The sequence below is a fragment of the Triticum dicoccoides genome, chromosome 4A (assembly GCF_002162155.2).
Source record: "Triticum dicoccoides isolate Atlit2015 ecotype Zavitan chromosome 4A, WEW_v2.0, whole genome shotgun sequence".
Lineage (NCBI taxonomy): Eukaryota > Viridiplantae > Streptophyta > Magnoliopsida > Poales > Poaceae > Triticum > Triticum dicoccoides.
The window spans coordinates 475,253,362-475,267,753 of NC_041386.1; the positions used below are offsets into that span (position 1 = coordinate 475,253,362).

Sequence of the window (14,392 nt, forward strand, 5' to 3'; positions counted from 1 at the left end):
GGGTTGCCTCCCAACAAGCGCTATCGTTTAACGCCCCTAGCTAGGCATAAAAGCGAGGATAGATCTAGGTATTGCCATCTTTGGTAGGCAATCCATAAGTGGCTCTCATGATAGTTTCATATGGAAATTTTATTTTATTTCTTGGAAAGTATTCCATGCCCTTTTTTAATGGAAATTGAAATTGAAATCTAATATTCCCTTCCTTCATATCAATAATCGCACCAACCGTTCTAAGGAAAGGTCTACCAAGAATAATAGGGCAAGAAGGATTGCAATCTATATCAAGAACAATGAAATCTAATGGCACATAATTCCTATTTGCAACAATAAGAACATCATCAATCCTTCCCATAGGTTTCTTAATAGTAGAATCCGCAAGATGCAAGTTTAGAGAGCAATCATCAAAATCGCGGAAATCTAGCAAATCACACAAAGTTTGGGGATAGTGGAGACACCAGCACCCAAATCACACAAAGCATAAAACTCATGATTTTTAATTTTAATTTTAATAGTTGGTTCCCACTCATCATAGAGTTTTCTATGGATAGAAACTTTCAACTCAAGTTTTTCTTCATAAGATTGCATCAAGGCATCAACAATATGTTCGGTGAAGGCTTTCTTTTGACTATAAGCATGTGGAGAATTTAGCACGGATTGCAACAAGGGAATACATTCAATTAAAGAGCAACTTTCATAATTAAATTCCTTGAAATCCAATATATTGGGTTTAGCAACATCTAGATTTTTATTTCTTTCAATCCCACTTTCATCAATTTCATCATAAAGATCTAAATACTCCGAATTTTTAGAACGCCTTCTAGGTAAAGGAAGATCATATTCAGTTTCATCAAGATTCATATCGCAAAACAAAGATTTAATAGGAGACACATAAATAACTTTTAGATATTCATCTTGATTTTCATAGGAATTGGAAGAACATGCTTTAATAAAGGCATCTTTGGAAACACGCATCCTAGCGGTTCTTTCCTTGCACTCATCAATGGAAATTCTCATGGCTTTGAGAGACTCATTGATATCATGCTTAGGAGGAATAGATCTAAGCTTTAAAGAATCAATCTCAAGAGAAATTCTATCAATGTTCCTAGCCAAATCATCAACTTTAAGCAATTTCTCTTCAAGCAAAGCATTGAAATTCTTTTGTGAATTCATAAACTCTTTAACACTATTCTCAAATTCGGAGGGCATCTTATTATAATTTCCATAAGATTTGGTGTAGGAATTCCCATAATTATTAGAAGGATTGCTAGGATATGGCCTAGGATTAAAATTCCCTCTATAAGCGTTGTTACCAAAATTATTCCTACCAACAAAATTCACATGCATAGATTCATTGTTATTCTCAATCAAAGTAGACAAACGCATATCATTAGGATCAAAAGAAACACTCTTAGTAGCAAATAATTTCATAAGTTCATCCATCTTTCCACTCAACACATTAATTTCTTCTATCACATGCACTTTTTTATTAGAAGATCTTTTAGTATGCCATTGAGAATAATTAACCATAATATTATCTAGGAGTTTAGTAGCATCTCCTAAAGTGATTTCCATAAAAGTACCTCCCGCGGCCGAATCTAAAAGATTTCTAGAAGCAAAATTCAATTCGGCATAAATTTTTTGTATAATCATCCACAAATTCAAACCATGATTAGGGCAATTATGTATCATTAATTTCATTCTCTCCCAAGCTTGTGCAACATGTTCATGATCAAGTTGCTTAAAATTCATAATATCATTTCTAGGAGAGATGATCTTAGCGGGAGGGAAATATTTAGAGATAAAAGCATCTTTGCACTTGTTCCAAGAATCAATACTATTTTTAGGCAAAGACGAAAACCAAGCTTTAGCACGATCTCTAAGCGAAAAAGGAAATAGCTTCAATTTAACGACATCATTATCGACATCTTTTTTCTTTTGCATATCACATAAATCAACGAAGCTATTCAGATGAGTAGTGGCATCTTCACTAGGAAGGCCGGCGAATTGATCTTTCATAACAAGATTCAAAAAAGCAGTATTGATTTCACAAGATTCAATATTGGCAACAGGAGCAATCGGAGTGCTAAGGAAATCATTATTATTGGTATTGGTGAAGTCATAGAATTTGGTAGTATCTTGAGCCATCGCGACAAACAAGCAATCCAACACATGGGCAAACAAAAAGGAAAGCGGAGAAAGAGAAGGAGAAGGAGATGGAGATTGGGAAAGAGAGGGCGAATAAAACGGCAAGGGTGAAGTGGGGGAGAGGAAAACGAGAGGCAAATGGCAACTAATGTAATGCGAGAGATAGGGATTGTGATGGGTACTTGATATTTTGACTTTTTGCGTAGACTCCCCGGCAACGGCGCCAGAAATTCTTCTTGCTACCTCTTGAGCTTGCGTTGGATTTCCCCGAAGAGGAAAGGATGATGCAGCAGAGTAGCGTAAGTATTTCCCTCGGTTTTTGAGAACCAAGGTATCAATCCAGTAGGAGGCCACACTCAAGTCCCTCGTACCTGCACAAAACGATAGCTACTCGCAACCAACACGATTAGGGGTTGTCAATCCCTCCACGGTCACTTACGAGAGTGAGATCTGATAGATATAATATTTTTGGTATAAAGATGCAAAGTAAAAAGTAAAAGGCAAAGTAAAAAAGCAAAGCAAGATTAAAGTGATGGAGATATGATGAGAATAGACCCGAGGGCCATAGGTTTCACTAGTGGCTTCTCTCAAGAGCATAAGTATTCTACAGTGGGTGAACAAATTACTGTTGAGCAATTGACAGAATTGAGCATAGTTATGAGAATATCTAGGCATGATCATGTATATAGGCATCACGTCCGTGACAAGTAGACCGAAAAGATTTTGCATCTACTACTATTACTCCACTCATCGACCGCTATCCAGCATGCATCTAGAGTATTAAGTTAAAAACAGAGTAACACTTTAAGCAAGATGACATGATGTAGAGAGATAAATTCATGCAATATGAAATAAACCCCATCTTGTTATCCTCGATGGCAACGATACAATACGTGCCTTGCTGCCCCTTCTGTCACTGGGAAAGGACACTGCAAGATCGAACCCAAAGCTAAGCACTTCTCCCATGGCAAGAACTACCAATCTAGTTGGCCAAACCAAACGGATAATTCGAAGAGACTTGCAAAGATAACCAATCATACATAAAAGAATTCAGAGAAGATTCAAATAATATTCATAGATAGACTTGATCATAAACCCACAATTCATCGGTCTCAACAAACACACTGCAAAAAGAAGATTACATCAAATAGATCTCCACAAGAGAGGGGGAGAACTTTGTATTGAGATCCAAAAAGAGAGAAGAAGCCATCTATCTACTAACTATGGACCCGAAGGTCTGAGGTAAACTACTCACACTTCATCGGAGAGGCTATGATGATGTAGAAGCCCTCCGTGATGATGGCCCTCTCCGGCGGAGCTCCGGAACTGGCCCCAAGATGGGATCTCGTGGATACAGAAAGTTGCGGCGGTGGAATTAGGTTTTTGGCTCTTCTTCTGTTCGTTTGGGGGTACGTAGGTATATATAGGAGGAAGAAGTACGTCGGTGGAGCTCTGAGGGGCCCACGAGGCAGGGGGCGCGCCCTAGGGGGGGCGCCCCCCACCCTCATGGCCACCTCTCTGATGCCTTGGCGTAGGGTCCAAGTCTCCTGGATCACGTTCGGTGAGAAAATCACGTTCTCGAAGGTTTCATTCCGTTTGGACTCTGTTTGATATTCTGTTTCTTCGAAACACTGAAATAGGCAAAAAACAACAATTCTGGGCTGGGCCTCCGGTTAATAATTTAGTCCCAAAAATAATATAAAAGTGGAAAATAAAACCCAATATAGTCCAAAACAGTAGATAATATAGCATGGAGCAATAAAAAATTATAGATACGTTGGAGACGTATCAGAAATCAATATCAAACGAGTCCAAATGGCATGTAACTTTACGATGATTTTTTATGGGCCAGAAGAAAGGCAATGGGCCATGTTTGCACCTAGGGGTGCCCCGAGGGGGGCACAACCCACCACGACGCGCCAGGAGGCCCTGGCGCGCCCAGGTGGGTTGTGCCCACCTCGGGTGCCCCCCGGACCGCCTCTTTGCTCTATAAATACCCAAATATTCCCAAAACCCTAGGGGAGTTGACGAAATATTCATCCAGCCTCCGCAGAGTCCAGAAACACCAGATCCAATCTAAACACCATCACAGAGCGGTTCACCACTTCCATTGGTGCCTCTCCGATGATGTGTGAGTAGTTCCTTGTAGACTTTCGGGTCCGTAGTTAGTAGCTAGATGGATTCATCTCTCTCTCTCTCTCTCTCTCTCTCTCTCTCTCTTTATTCTCAATACAATGGTCTCTTGGAGATCCATATGATGTAACTCTTTTGCGGTGTGTTTGTTGGGATCGATGAACTTCGAGTTTATGATCAGATCTATGTTTTTATATCCATGAAAGTATTTGAGTTTCTTTGATCTCTTTTATGCATGATCTCTTATAGCCTCGTATTTCTTCTCTGATATTTGGGTTTTGTCTGGCCAACTCGATCTATTTATCTTGCAATGGGGAGAGGTGCCCGTTAGTGGGTTCGATCTTACGGTGCTTGATCCCAGTGACAGAAAGGGAACCGACACATATGTATCGTTGCCACTAAGGATAAAAAGACGAGATCTATATCTACCTCCATATAGATAAACGGATCTTGTCTACATCATGTCATCGTTCTTATTGCATTACTTCGTTTTTCCATGAACTTAATACACTAGATGCATGCTGGATAGCGGTCGATGTGTGGAGTAATAGTAGTAGATGCAGGCAGGAGTCGGTCTACTAATCTTGGACGTGATGCCTATGTAATGATCATTGCCTGGATATTGTCATAATTATTTGATGTTCTATCAATTTCCGAACAGTAACTTGTTTACCAGCGTTTGCTATTTTTCTCGAGAGAAGCCACTAGTGAAACCTACGGCCCCGGGTCTTATTTCTCATATATTTGCCTTTGCGATCTACTTTTTCCTTGCTTTTATTTTCAGATCTATTAAACCAAAATTCCAAAAATACCTTCCTGCAATTTATTTTATTTGGCGTTCGATCTATCAATATTTACAACTTTCTCCTGTCACACGCCAATTTCTGGCGCCGTTACCTGGAAGGGGTTGACAACCCCTTTAACTCGTCGGGTTGCGAGGTGTTGTTATTTGTGTGCAGGGGCCGTTTACATTGTGTTGCTTGGTTCTCCTACTGGTTCGATACCTTGGTTTCATAACTGAGGGAAATACTCTACCGTCGCTGTGCTACATCATCCCTCCCTCTTCGGGGAAATACCAACGCAGTTCCAACTGCCATCAGGTTCTCGGCTCCTTTTCTATCAGTGATATGTAAATCAAATTCTTGTAGCAAGAGAAACCATCCAATAAGTCTAGGTTTAGCATCTTTCTTTTCCATAAGATATTTAATAGCAGCATGATCGGTGTGAACAATTACTTTCGAATCAACAATGTAAGGTCTAAATTTATCACAAGCAAATACCATTGCTAAGAATTCTTTTTCAGTAGTAGCATAATTTCATTGAGCATTGTCTAGAGTTCTACTAGCATAATGAATAACATTAAGTTTCTTATCAACTCTTTGTCCTAGAACAACACCAACAGCATAATCACTAGCATCACACATAATTTCAAAAGGCAAGTTCCAATCAGGTGGTTGAACAATAGGTGCATAAATTAAGGCTTTCTTGAGTGTTTCAAAGGCTTCTAAACAATCATCATCAAAAACAACAGGAACATCCTTTTGCAAAAGGTTTGTAAGAGGCCTAGAAATTTTAGAAAAGTCTTTGATAAATCTCCTATAGAAACCAGCATGACCTTGGAAACTACGAATACCTTTGATATCTTTAGGACATGGCATTTTCTCAATTGCATCAACCTTAGCTTTGTCCACTTCAATACCTCTTTCAGAAATTTTATGACCCAAGGCAATGCCTTCATTAACCATAAAGTGGCACTTCTCCCAATTCAAGACAAGATTTGTTTGTTCACATCTCCGCAAAACTCGATCAAGATTGCTTAAACAATCATCAAAAGACTTCCCGTAAACAGAGAAATCATCCATGAAAACCTCAACAATATTTTCACAAAAGTTAGAGAATATAGCACTCATATATCTTTGAAAGGTAGCAGGTGCATTGCATAAGCCAAAAGGCATACGTCTATAAGCATAAGTTCCAAAGGGACAAGTAAAAGTGGTCTTTTCTTGATCAGGTTGAGAAACAGGTATTTGTGAAAAGCCAGAATATCCATCAAGGAAGCAAAAATGTGTGTGCTTAGATAATCTTTCTAGCATTTGATCAATAAAAGGCATAGGGTAATGATCTTTTCTAGTTGCTTTGTTTAATTTTCTAAAATCAATTACCATTCTATAACCTGTAACAATTCTTTGTCGAATAAGTTCATTCTTATCATTAGGAACACTGTAATACCTCCTTTTTTAGGGACACAATGAACAAGACTTACCCATCTACTATCAGCTATAGGATAGATTAATTATACCTGCTTACAGAAGTTTTAAGATTTCCATTCTTACCACTTCCTTCATTTTTGGATTTAACCGACGTTGGTGATCAACAACGGGTTTAGCATCAGGTTCCATATTAATCTTGTGCTGACATAGAATGGGACTAATGCCCTTTAAATCATCAAGGGTACATCCAATAGCAGCTCGGTGCTTCCTTAGAACTTTCAATAATCTTTCTTCTTCATGTTTTGAAAGGTTAGCACTAATAATAACAGGATATATCTTCTTTTCATCAAGATAAGCATATTTCAAAGTGTCTGGCAATTGTTTTAATTCAAACACAGGATCACCTTTAGGTGGAGGAGGACCTCCTAGATTTTCAATAGGCAAATTGTGTTTAAGCAAAGGACATTGTTCAAAGAAAATCTTATCTATTTCATTTCTTTCATGCATATGTAAATCATTGTCATGGTCTAGCAAATATTGTTCTAGTGGATCAGTAGGAGGTACATCAATAGAAGCAAGACCAATTAATTCAGCTTACTAGGAAATTCTTTTTCATGAAGTTTTCTACTAAACTTGGAAAAATTAAACTCATGACTCATCACCAAAACTAACATCGACGGTTTGTTTCTCACACTCTATTCTAGCATTAACAGTGTTCAGGAAAGGTCTACCAAAGATAATGGGACAGAAGTCATCTTGTGGGGAACCAAGAACAAGAAAATCAGTAGGGTATTTTATTGTCCCACACAAGACTTCAACATCTCTAACAATCCCAATTGGTGATATAATGTCTCTATTAGCAAGTTTGATAGTAACATCTATGTCTTCTATCTTTGCGGGTGCTATGTCATTCATAATTTCTTGTTATAAGGAATAAGGAATAGCACTCACGCTAGCACCTATGTCACATAAACCATGATAACATTGATCTCCTATTTTAACTGAGACAACGGCCATGCCAACAACAGGTCTATATTTATCCTTTTTATCAGGTTTGGCAATTCTAGCAGATTCTTCACAGAAGTAAATAACATGCCAATCTATATTTTCTTCCAAGAGATCCTTAACCATATACTAGGTTCTACTTTAATTTGTTCATCAGGTTTAGGTGTTCTAATATAGCTTTTGTTGACCACAGTTGATACTTTAGCATGTTCCTTTATCCTAACAGGGAAAGGTTGTTTCTCAATATAAGCAGTAGGAACAACTGGATCAATATTATAAATTATAGTTTCTTCTTTAACTGGTACCAGTTCTTTAATTTCTTCTTCAATACGTGGGTGATATTTAAACCACTTCTGTCTAGGGAGATCAACATGAGTAGCAAAAGATTCACAAAAGGAAGCTACTATCTCAGAGTCAAGTCCATATTTAGTGCTAAACTTTTGAAAAGCATCAGTAGTCATAAAAGATTTAACGCAATCATACTTAAGTTTAATACCTGACTCTTTATCTTCATCGAGTTCCCAATCTTCAGAGTTGCGTTTAATTCTTTCCAAAAGATCCCACCGGAATTCAATAGTCTTCTTCATAAAAGAACCAGCACAAAGAAGTATCAAGCATGGTTTGATCAATACGAGAAAGCTGAGCATAAAAATTCTGGATAATAATTTCTCTTGAGAGCTCATAATTGGGTCATGAGTTTAACATTGACTTCAGCCTCCCCCAAGCTAGAGCGATACTTTATCCTTCACGAGGCCAAAAATTATATATATAATTCCGATCACGATGAACTAGATGCATAGGATAATTTTTTTGATGAAACTCCAATCGATTCCAATTCCAGGATTCAATATCATCGCATAGCCTATACTATGCCAATGCTTTTCCCTTCAAAGATAAAGGGAAAACCTTCTTCATAACTTCATCTCCGGGTAAACCTGCAAGCTTGAACAATTCACAAATTTGTTCTACATATATCAAGTGCATATCAGGATGTTCGGTTCTGTCTCCTACATAAGGATTAGCTAACAGTTGTTCTATCATACCCGAAGGAATTTCATATTCAATATTTTCAGTAGGTGCAGTAGGTTGAGGGGTAGCTAATTGTGGTTCCGGTCGAGGTGAAGATACCCCGAACAAACCCCTCAAAGGATTGTTTTCCATAGTAACAAGTGAAGATAAATTTCAGCACACTATATAAATGTTTCCTTACCAAATCCCACTTACCAAAGGCGCTTCACTCCCCGGCAACGGCGCCAGAAAATAGCCTTGATGACCCACAAGTATAGGGGATCAATTGTAGCTCTTTTCAATAAGTAAGAGTGTCGAACCCAATGAGGAGTAGAAGGAAATGACAAGTGGTTTTCAGCAAGGTAATGTCTGCAAGTGCTGAAATTGTAAGTAACAGAGTAGTTTGATAGCCAGATAATTTGTAACGAGCAAATACGATAATAGTAGCAAAAGTGCAGCAAGGTAGCCCAATACTTTTGAGGCAAAGGACAGGCCAAAACATTTTCTTATGATAAGCAAAGCGTTCTTGAGGGTACACGGGATTTTCATCTAGTCACTTTCACCATGTTGGTTTGATTCGTGTTCGCTACTTTGATAATTAGATATGTGGATGGACCGGTGCTTAGGTACTGTTCTTACTTGAAGAAACCTCCTACTTATGATTAAACCTCCCACAAGCATCCGCAACTACGAGAAAAGTATTAAGAATAAATTCTAACCATAGCATTAAACCGGTCCCTTACGAAATAGCGCATAAACTGATGTTTAAGCTTCTGTCACTCTCGCAACCCATCATCTAATTGCTACTCCATAATGCATTCTCTTATTCCCAAGTATGGTGAAGTGTCATGTAGTCAACGTTCACATGACACCACTAAGGGAATCACAACATACATACTATCAAAATATCAAACACATATCAAGTTCACATGATTACTTGCAACATGATTTCTCTCATGACCTCAAGAACAGAAGTAACTACTCACAAATGACAATCATGCTCAAGATAAGAGGGGTATTCAATAGCATATTGGATCTGAACATATAATCTTTCACCAAATAAACCATATAGTAATCAACTACAAGATGTAATCAACACTGCTAGTCACCCACAAGCACCAATCTATAGTTCCGGTAACAAGATTGAACACAAGAGATGAACTAGGGTTTGAGAGGAGATGGTGTTGTTGAAGATGTTGATGGAGATTGCCCTCCCCAGGATGGGAGAGTTGTTGGTGATGATGATGACGATGATTTCCCCCTCTGGGAGGGAAGTTCCCCCGGCGGAATCGCTCAGCCGGAGGGCAAAAATGCTCCTGCCCAAGTTCCGCCTCGAGATGGCGGTGCTCCATACCGAAAGTCCTCTCCTTATTTTTTTCTAGGTCAAAATGACTTATATACCAGAAGATGGGCACCGGAAGTGGGCCTGGGTGAGCAATACCCACCAGGGTGCGCCTGGGCTCCCTGGCGCACCCAGGTGGGTTGTGCCCACCTGGTGGGCCTCCTCTGGTTCTTATTTGCTCCAATATTCTTCATATATTCCATAAAAATTCTTCGTGAAGTTTTAGCTTGTTTGGAGTTGTGCAGAATAGGTAGCCTGACGTAGCTTTCCCAGGTCCAGATTTCCAACTGCCGGAATTCTCCCTCTTTGTGTATACCTTGCATAGTATGGGAGAAAAGGCATTAGAATTACTCCAGAAAGCATTATTATGGATAAAAACATCATAAATAATAGTAGGAAAACATGATGCAAAATGGACGTATCAGTGCATCCCTCCCTATGGATATTCTGATGTAGCCCTGCTTACTGAAGTTGTTTAGATGGACGGCCTGAAGCAGGTGGCGTGCGGTACGACCATTACTACAAGCAGGCACGCCCGTACCATGCGTCATCTCACACTCTGGGTAGCTTGTCACACCTCCTATTGACTTGTCTTCTTCACCAAACTTTGTATTTCCTTCTATGCGATGATAATATTTCATGGTTGAGCCCATTTCCTGTTGGAACCCATTAAATAGATGATTTCACAATTTCTTACATCCATTAGTCCTCACTATCGATATCAGAGTTATTCTATCAAAAAATCTCAGATTATCCTGTTTAAACAATGGTTGAATGAGCACAGAAATATGATCATCAATGGACATGCCCATGTGGACTAGGAGCTTGAGCTTCGTGAGGATATAAGCGAGAATGAGAAAACTACAATGATGGAGAGCGCAACGAAGATGGAGGTCCTTTACGATGAACAGATTAACTAAGGTGAATTACAAACTACAAGATTGGGAGGGGCACTGGGGAGGGTGAGCCGAAACAAAGAAGAGAAGACAGAGATGGATCGATAGAGAAATGGAGAGATACATTGAAAGAGGTGTAGAAGTGGAAGGGATTATGTTATATAGAAGAGGAGTTTTATACCTGGGTGCAAAATGTGGGCTTGTTTACACGGATGTTCTCCCATTGCCGGGTAGAATATTTGTACCTTCATCACTGTATTAATAGACATAACACTTAGCTCTTGTTCGACAGTCATGATAACAATGCCACCACAGACCAATATTTAATTTTTGACCCGCGAGTGGTGATTATTTTCGCTGAAACCAGTGGCGGAGCTAGAAGCATGTTACGCCTGGGGCTGTTCTATGTTGAGTGATAAATTTTCATGATTTTCCGTACTTTGTATAAAGGAATTACAAGGAAAGTTGTTACTAGGCCTGGGGCTATAGCCCCAACTGCCCCAGGCTTGTCTCTGCCACTGGCTGAAACTAGATCATCTGTTGGCATCACCCTTATCAATAGTCAAATGTACCGTTGACAAACACACTAAGAGCAATTCCAATAGCTCCCATGAACCTGGAAATATTTTAAAGGACCCGTGAAACCACCCCACCTTCCCTTAACCACGAAAAGATAGTTCTTTCCGTATAATTTGACGGGTAAAAACCCACATGAAAGTTCAGGATGTGTGCCCTGCGCCGCCATGTTGCCCCTTCGTCGCTCCTCTCCGCCGCGTCACCATGCCACCGCTAGGACGGCCGCCTCTTGTGCCCAGCTCCACCATGCCGGCCGCCACCGCTAGGATGCCCCCCTTCGCTTCCCCACCTCATCGAGATGGCCGCCGACGCGCCTCCCTAGCTGTACCACCTCACCGGTCCGCCTGCTCCGGCGGCTGTTGCCACACTTCCCAATGCTGCGTCACCGGCTTGCAGTCCCAACGATGTTTAGTGGGGGAAAAGGAAAACAAGATTTTAGGGGAAGAAATTTTACGGGAACTGAGAAAAGTAGCTTTCTGACAATTCCGGCAAATTATGTGATCATACCATAAAAGCACTTTTATGAAAAGGTTTTTATAAGATCTGTTGGAGTTGGTCTAAGGCCTATCAGTGGTGACCAGCTAGAGAAGATATACTTATTGGCGGTGACCAGCTAGAGAAGGTATACTTATATTTTACTACTGTTCTTTGCTTATTTTCTTTCATTCGTTAGAAATACCATGCTTTGAACACAAGTTAACAAGGACAATATAAATTATTATTATTATGTGAAAAAACACACTATTATATGTTATTAGTGAACAATAACTCATTATTTACTTTTTCCAGAAAACAAAAAATAATCATTATTATAGATAAGAGTAATAAAGCTACTAATATCTGTTCAGCAACGTGCAGATAGTAAATAGGAAAATGTCACTAGACAACATTATTTGAGAAAAAGACATGTCCATTGGGAAAGTCTTGGCTGTTGGGTAACCAAAAGAACAGCGCAATACTACTCATCTTAGAAACAAAAAATGGAACATCGAATCATCTTTAAAGAAAGTTATAAAATGGGAGAATCATGACAAAAAAAATATCGTATGCTCCAACCCAAAATGACAAGGACACGAGGAACATTTGCATCAAGCCCCTTCTATCATCGCAAAATGTAAATACTAATTTACATGTACCACCCATACGAAAACCAAAATCAGACCAAAGACACACTAGTGAGGAAGCAAAGCAGCGGTGCAACGTTTCACTTTAGTTCCCTAACTAGAAGAAATTACAAACCCGTACCCTGTCCGGCGCTATCTCCCTCCGCCGTTGGCAGCGGCGGCGCCGTCCTCAGCGAGCGAGGCCCGGCAGTTGGGGCAGGAGGTGTGCGTAGCGAGCCACATGTCGATGCAGCGGACGTGGAATCCGTGGTGGCACCGCGGGAGCACGCGTACCTTCTCGCCGTCGGCGAACTCGCCGAGGCAGATGGCGCACTCCGTGGCCGTGGCTGGGAGGGCGCCGCCGGACGACTTGGCTCCGCCGTACACCTCCACGGGTATCTTCCTCAGCGCCTTCCTCTTGAGCCCCGCCTGCACGTGCACGGATGTCGTCGTCCTCGCCGTGGTGGCGCTGGCCGCGAGGCTCGACGACGGCGCGAGCCGGCGGCCGCAGTGGAGCACGCAGCGGATGACGGAGTTGAGCCCAAGCGCGAAAATGAGAACGCAGAGCAGCGCGGCCAGGATGATCACCATGTTGGCGTCGAAGTTGGCGTTGCTCCCCGCAGCGGCCGGCGATGCCAAGGTGCCGCCCGCCGCCGCGGCCGCCGCGGGGGTGACCAGCGGCGTGGCCTCCCCTGCGTCGCTGAGCCGCCGCATGGTGTGCCTGCGTACCAGCTGAGCTCGCGAGCTGCTGATGGACGTGTGTGTGGTGGTTTCGGGAAGAAATCAAGAGAGCGTTTTGGTTCGGGATATGATCGAGTAGTGCATACATGGGAATCGAGACATCTTCTTTTCTTTTCCTTGGCGCAGCTGCGAAAGTGAAAGTGAAAGTGAAAGCTGTGTGTATTCGTGTGTGCATCCTCGCGAGTCTCTTTTAGACATATACAGATATACTTTTCGTGTAAGAGATGCTAACCCTAGCTAGGTAGCTAGTCGGCAAATTTAGGAAATTGAGGGAATATTGTTGTTGGATTTTGCTTTTCTCTAGAAACATAGAGGACCCAACTCGACGAGAGTAATCACGTCTCGCTAGTGGCCGCCATATTTTTTTCCCCGCTATGTCTGCCGGCCGTGCGTGTTGTTGTGGTTTCGATTTCGACTAGATGCCACTCCTCTGTTCCTGCCCATACTCAGCTGCAACGTGGGTCTCATATCTCGGCTGAAACGAGAGAGTCCAACAGCTATTCGGACCTTGATGATGTCTACATTTCGGCACAGAGAGCGAAAGCCCTCATTCATATAGGGGCTTGATGTGTGTGGTCCAATCACCCAGTGATTGATCATCGTGAAACAACTTGGTCTTTTTTCGTTTCTGCCTACGGTATCTTTCGTTCATTTTTTAACACAGTAAAATAGCATATGCTCACAAAATGCACATCTAACATCTTAGGATTAATGAAGTCACTACAAAGGTCTTATAGTCAGCAATAATGTCATCTGTCACTAAATAAACATTACCAAAAAGTCTGAAATAAATTAAGAGACATACGAGCACAGTGTCAAGCCTAGGACGTGAACCCTAGGTCGATTCTATCACAAGATCCTAACCATCCGAGCTGAGGTCAATTGGTCTATTTTTTGTTCAATTGACTAGTGAAATTGAGCACTTATCGTTTTACCCACATAATTTAGCTGTACCGAGCATCATTTTGTGGCAATAACACGTACATGCGGTCAGCCTAGAAAAAAACACGCGGTCCGTGTGAGAGTGGGTCGTTTCGATTCTTTGCCAAAACGTGCATCCAAGAACGGAAGCAGTTGGACCTACTTTTCGTTGTTCCATGTCCTCCTAATATTCCTCCACTGATTGCATCATTAGTTTAGCGTGTTTGCTATTGGCAAGTTACCCGAATTTGCAACTCGTGTCAGTTGATTTGAGTTGATCGAGAAAAGCCAGTCGATTTGCGCAACCCCGAG

At 41.1% G+C, this 14,392-nt stretch overlaps 1 protein-coding gene across 4 annotated transcripts; it reads right to left on the bottom strand.

Annotated features, from left to right (window-relative positions):
* Window positions 1-10,140: 10,140 nt before the first annotated feature.
* On the bottom strand, window positions 10,141-13,309 carry LOC119286278 (RING-H2 finger protein ATL74-like). Of its 4 annotated transcripts, XR_005140350.1 has the most exons (3): window positions 12,561-13,309; window positions 10,921-10,992; window positions 10,195-10,499 (listed from the first exon to the last, which is right to left on the bottom strand). XR_005140350.1 is itself a non-coding variant. In XM_037565652.1 (2 exons), exon 1 carries the CDS (start codon window positions 13,130-13,132, stop codon window positions 12,572-12,574), a length of 561 nt encoding a protein of 186 aa, XP_037421549.1. In that variant the 5' UTR covers window positions 13,133-13,309; the 3' UTR covers window positions 10,141-10,159; window positions 12,561-12,571. The 4 variants fall into 4 exon arrangements, 3 of the variants coding, with proteins under 3 accessions (XP_037421549.1, XP_037421547.1, XP_037421548.1); XM_037565652.1 differs by lacking the exons at window positions 10,195-10,499; window positions 10,921-10,992 and adding an exon at window positions 10,141-10,159; XM_037565650.1 differs by lacking the exon at window positions 10,921-10,992 and having other exon boundaries at window positions 10,197-10,499.
* Window positions 13,310-14,392: the final 1,083 nt, after the last annotated feature.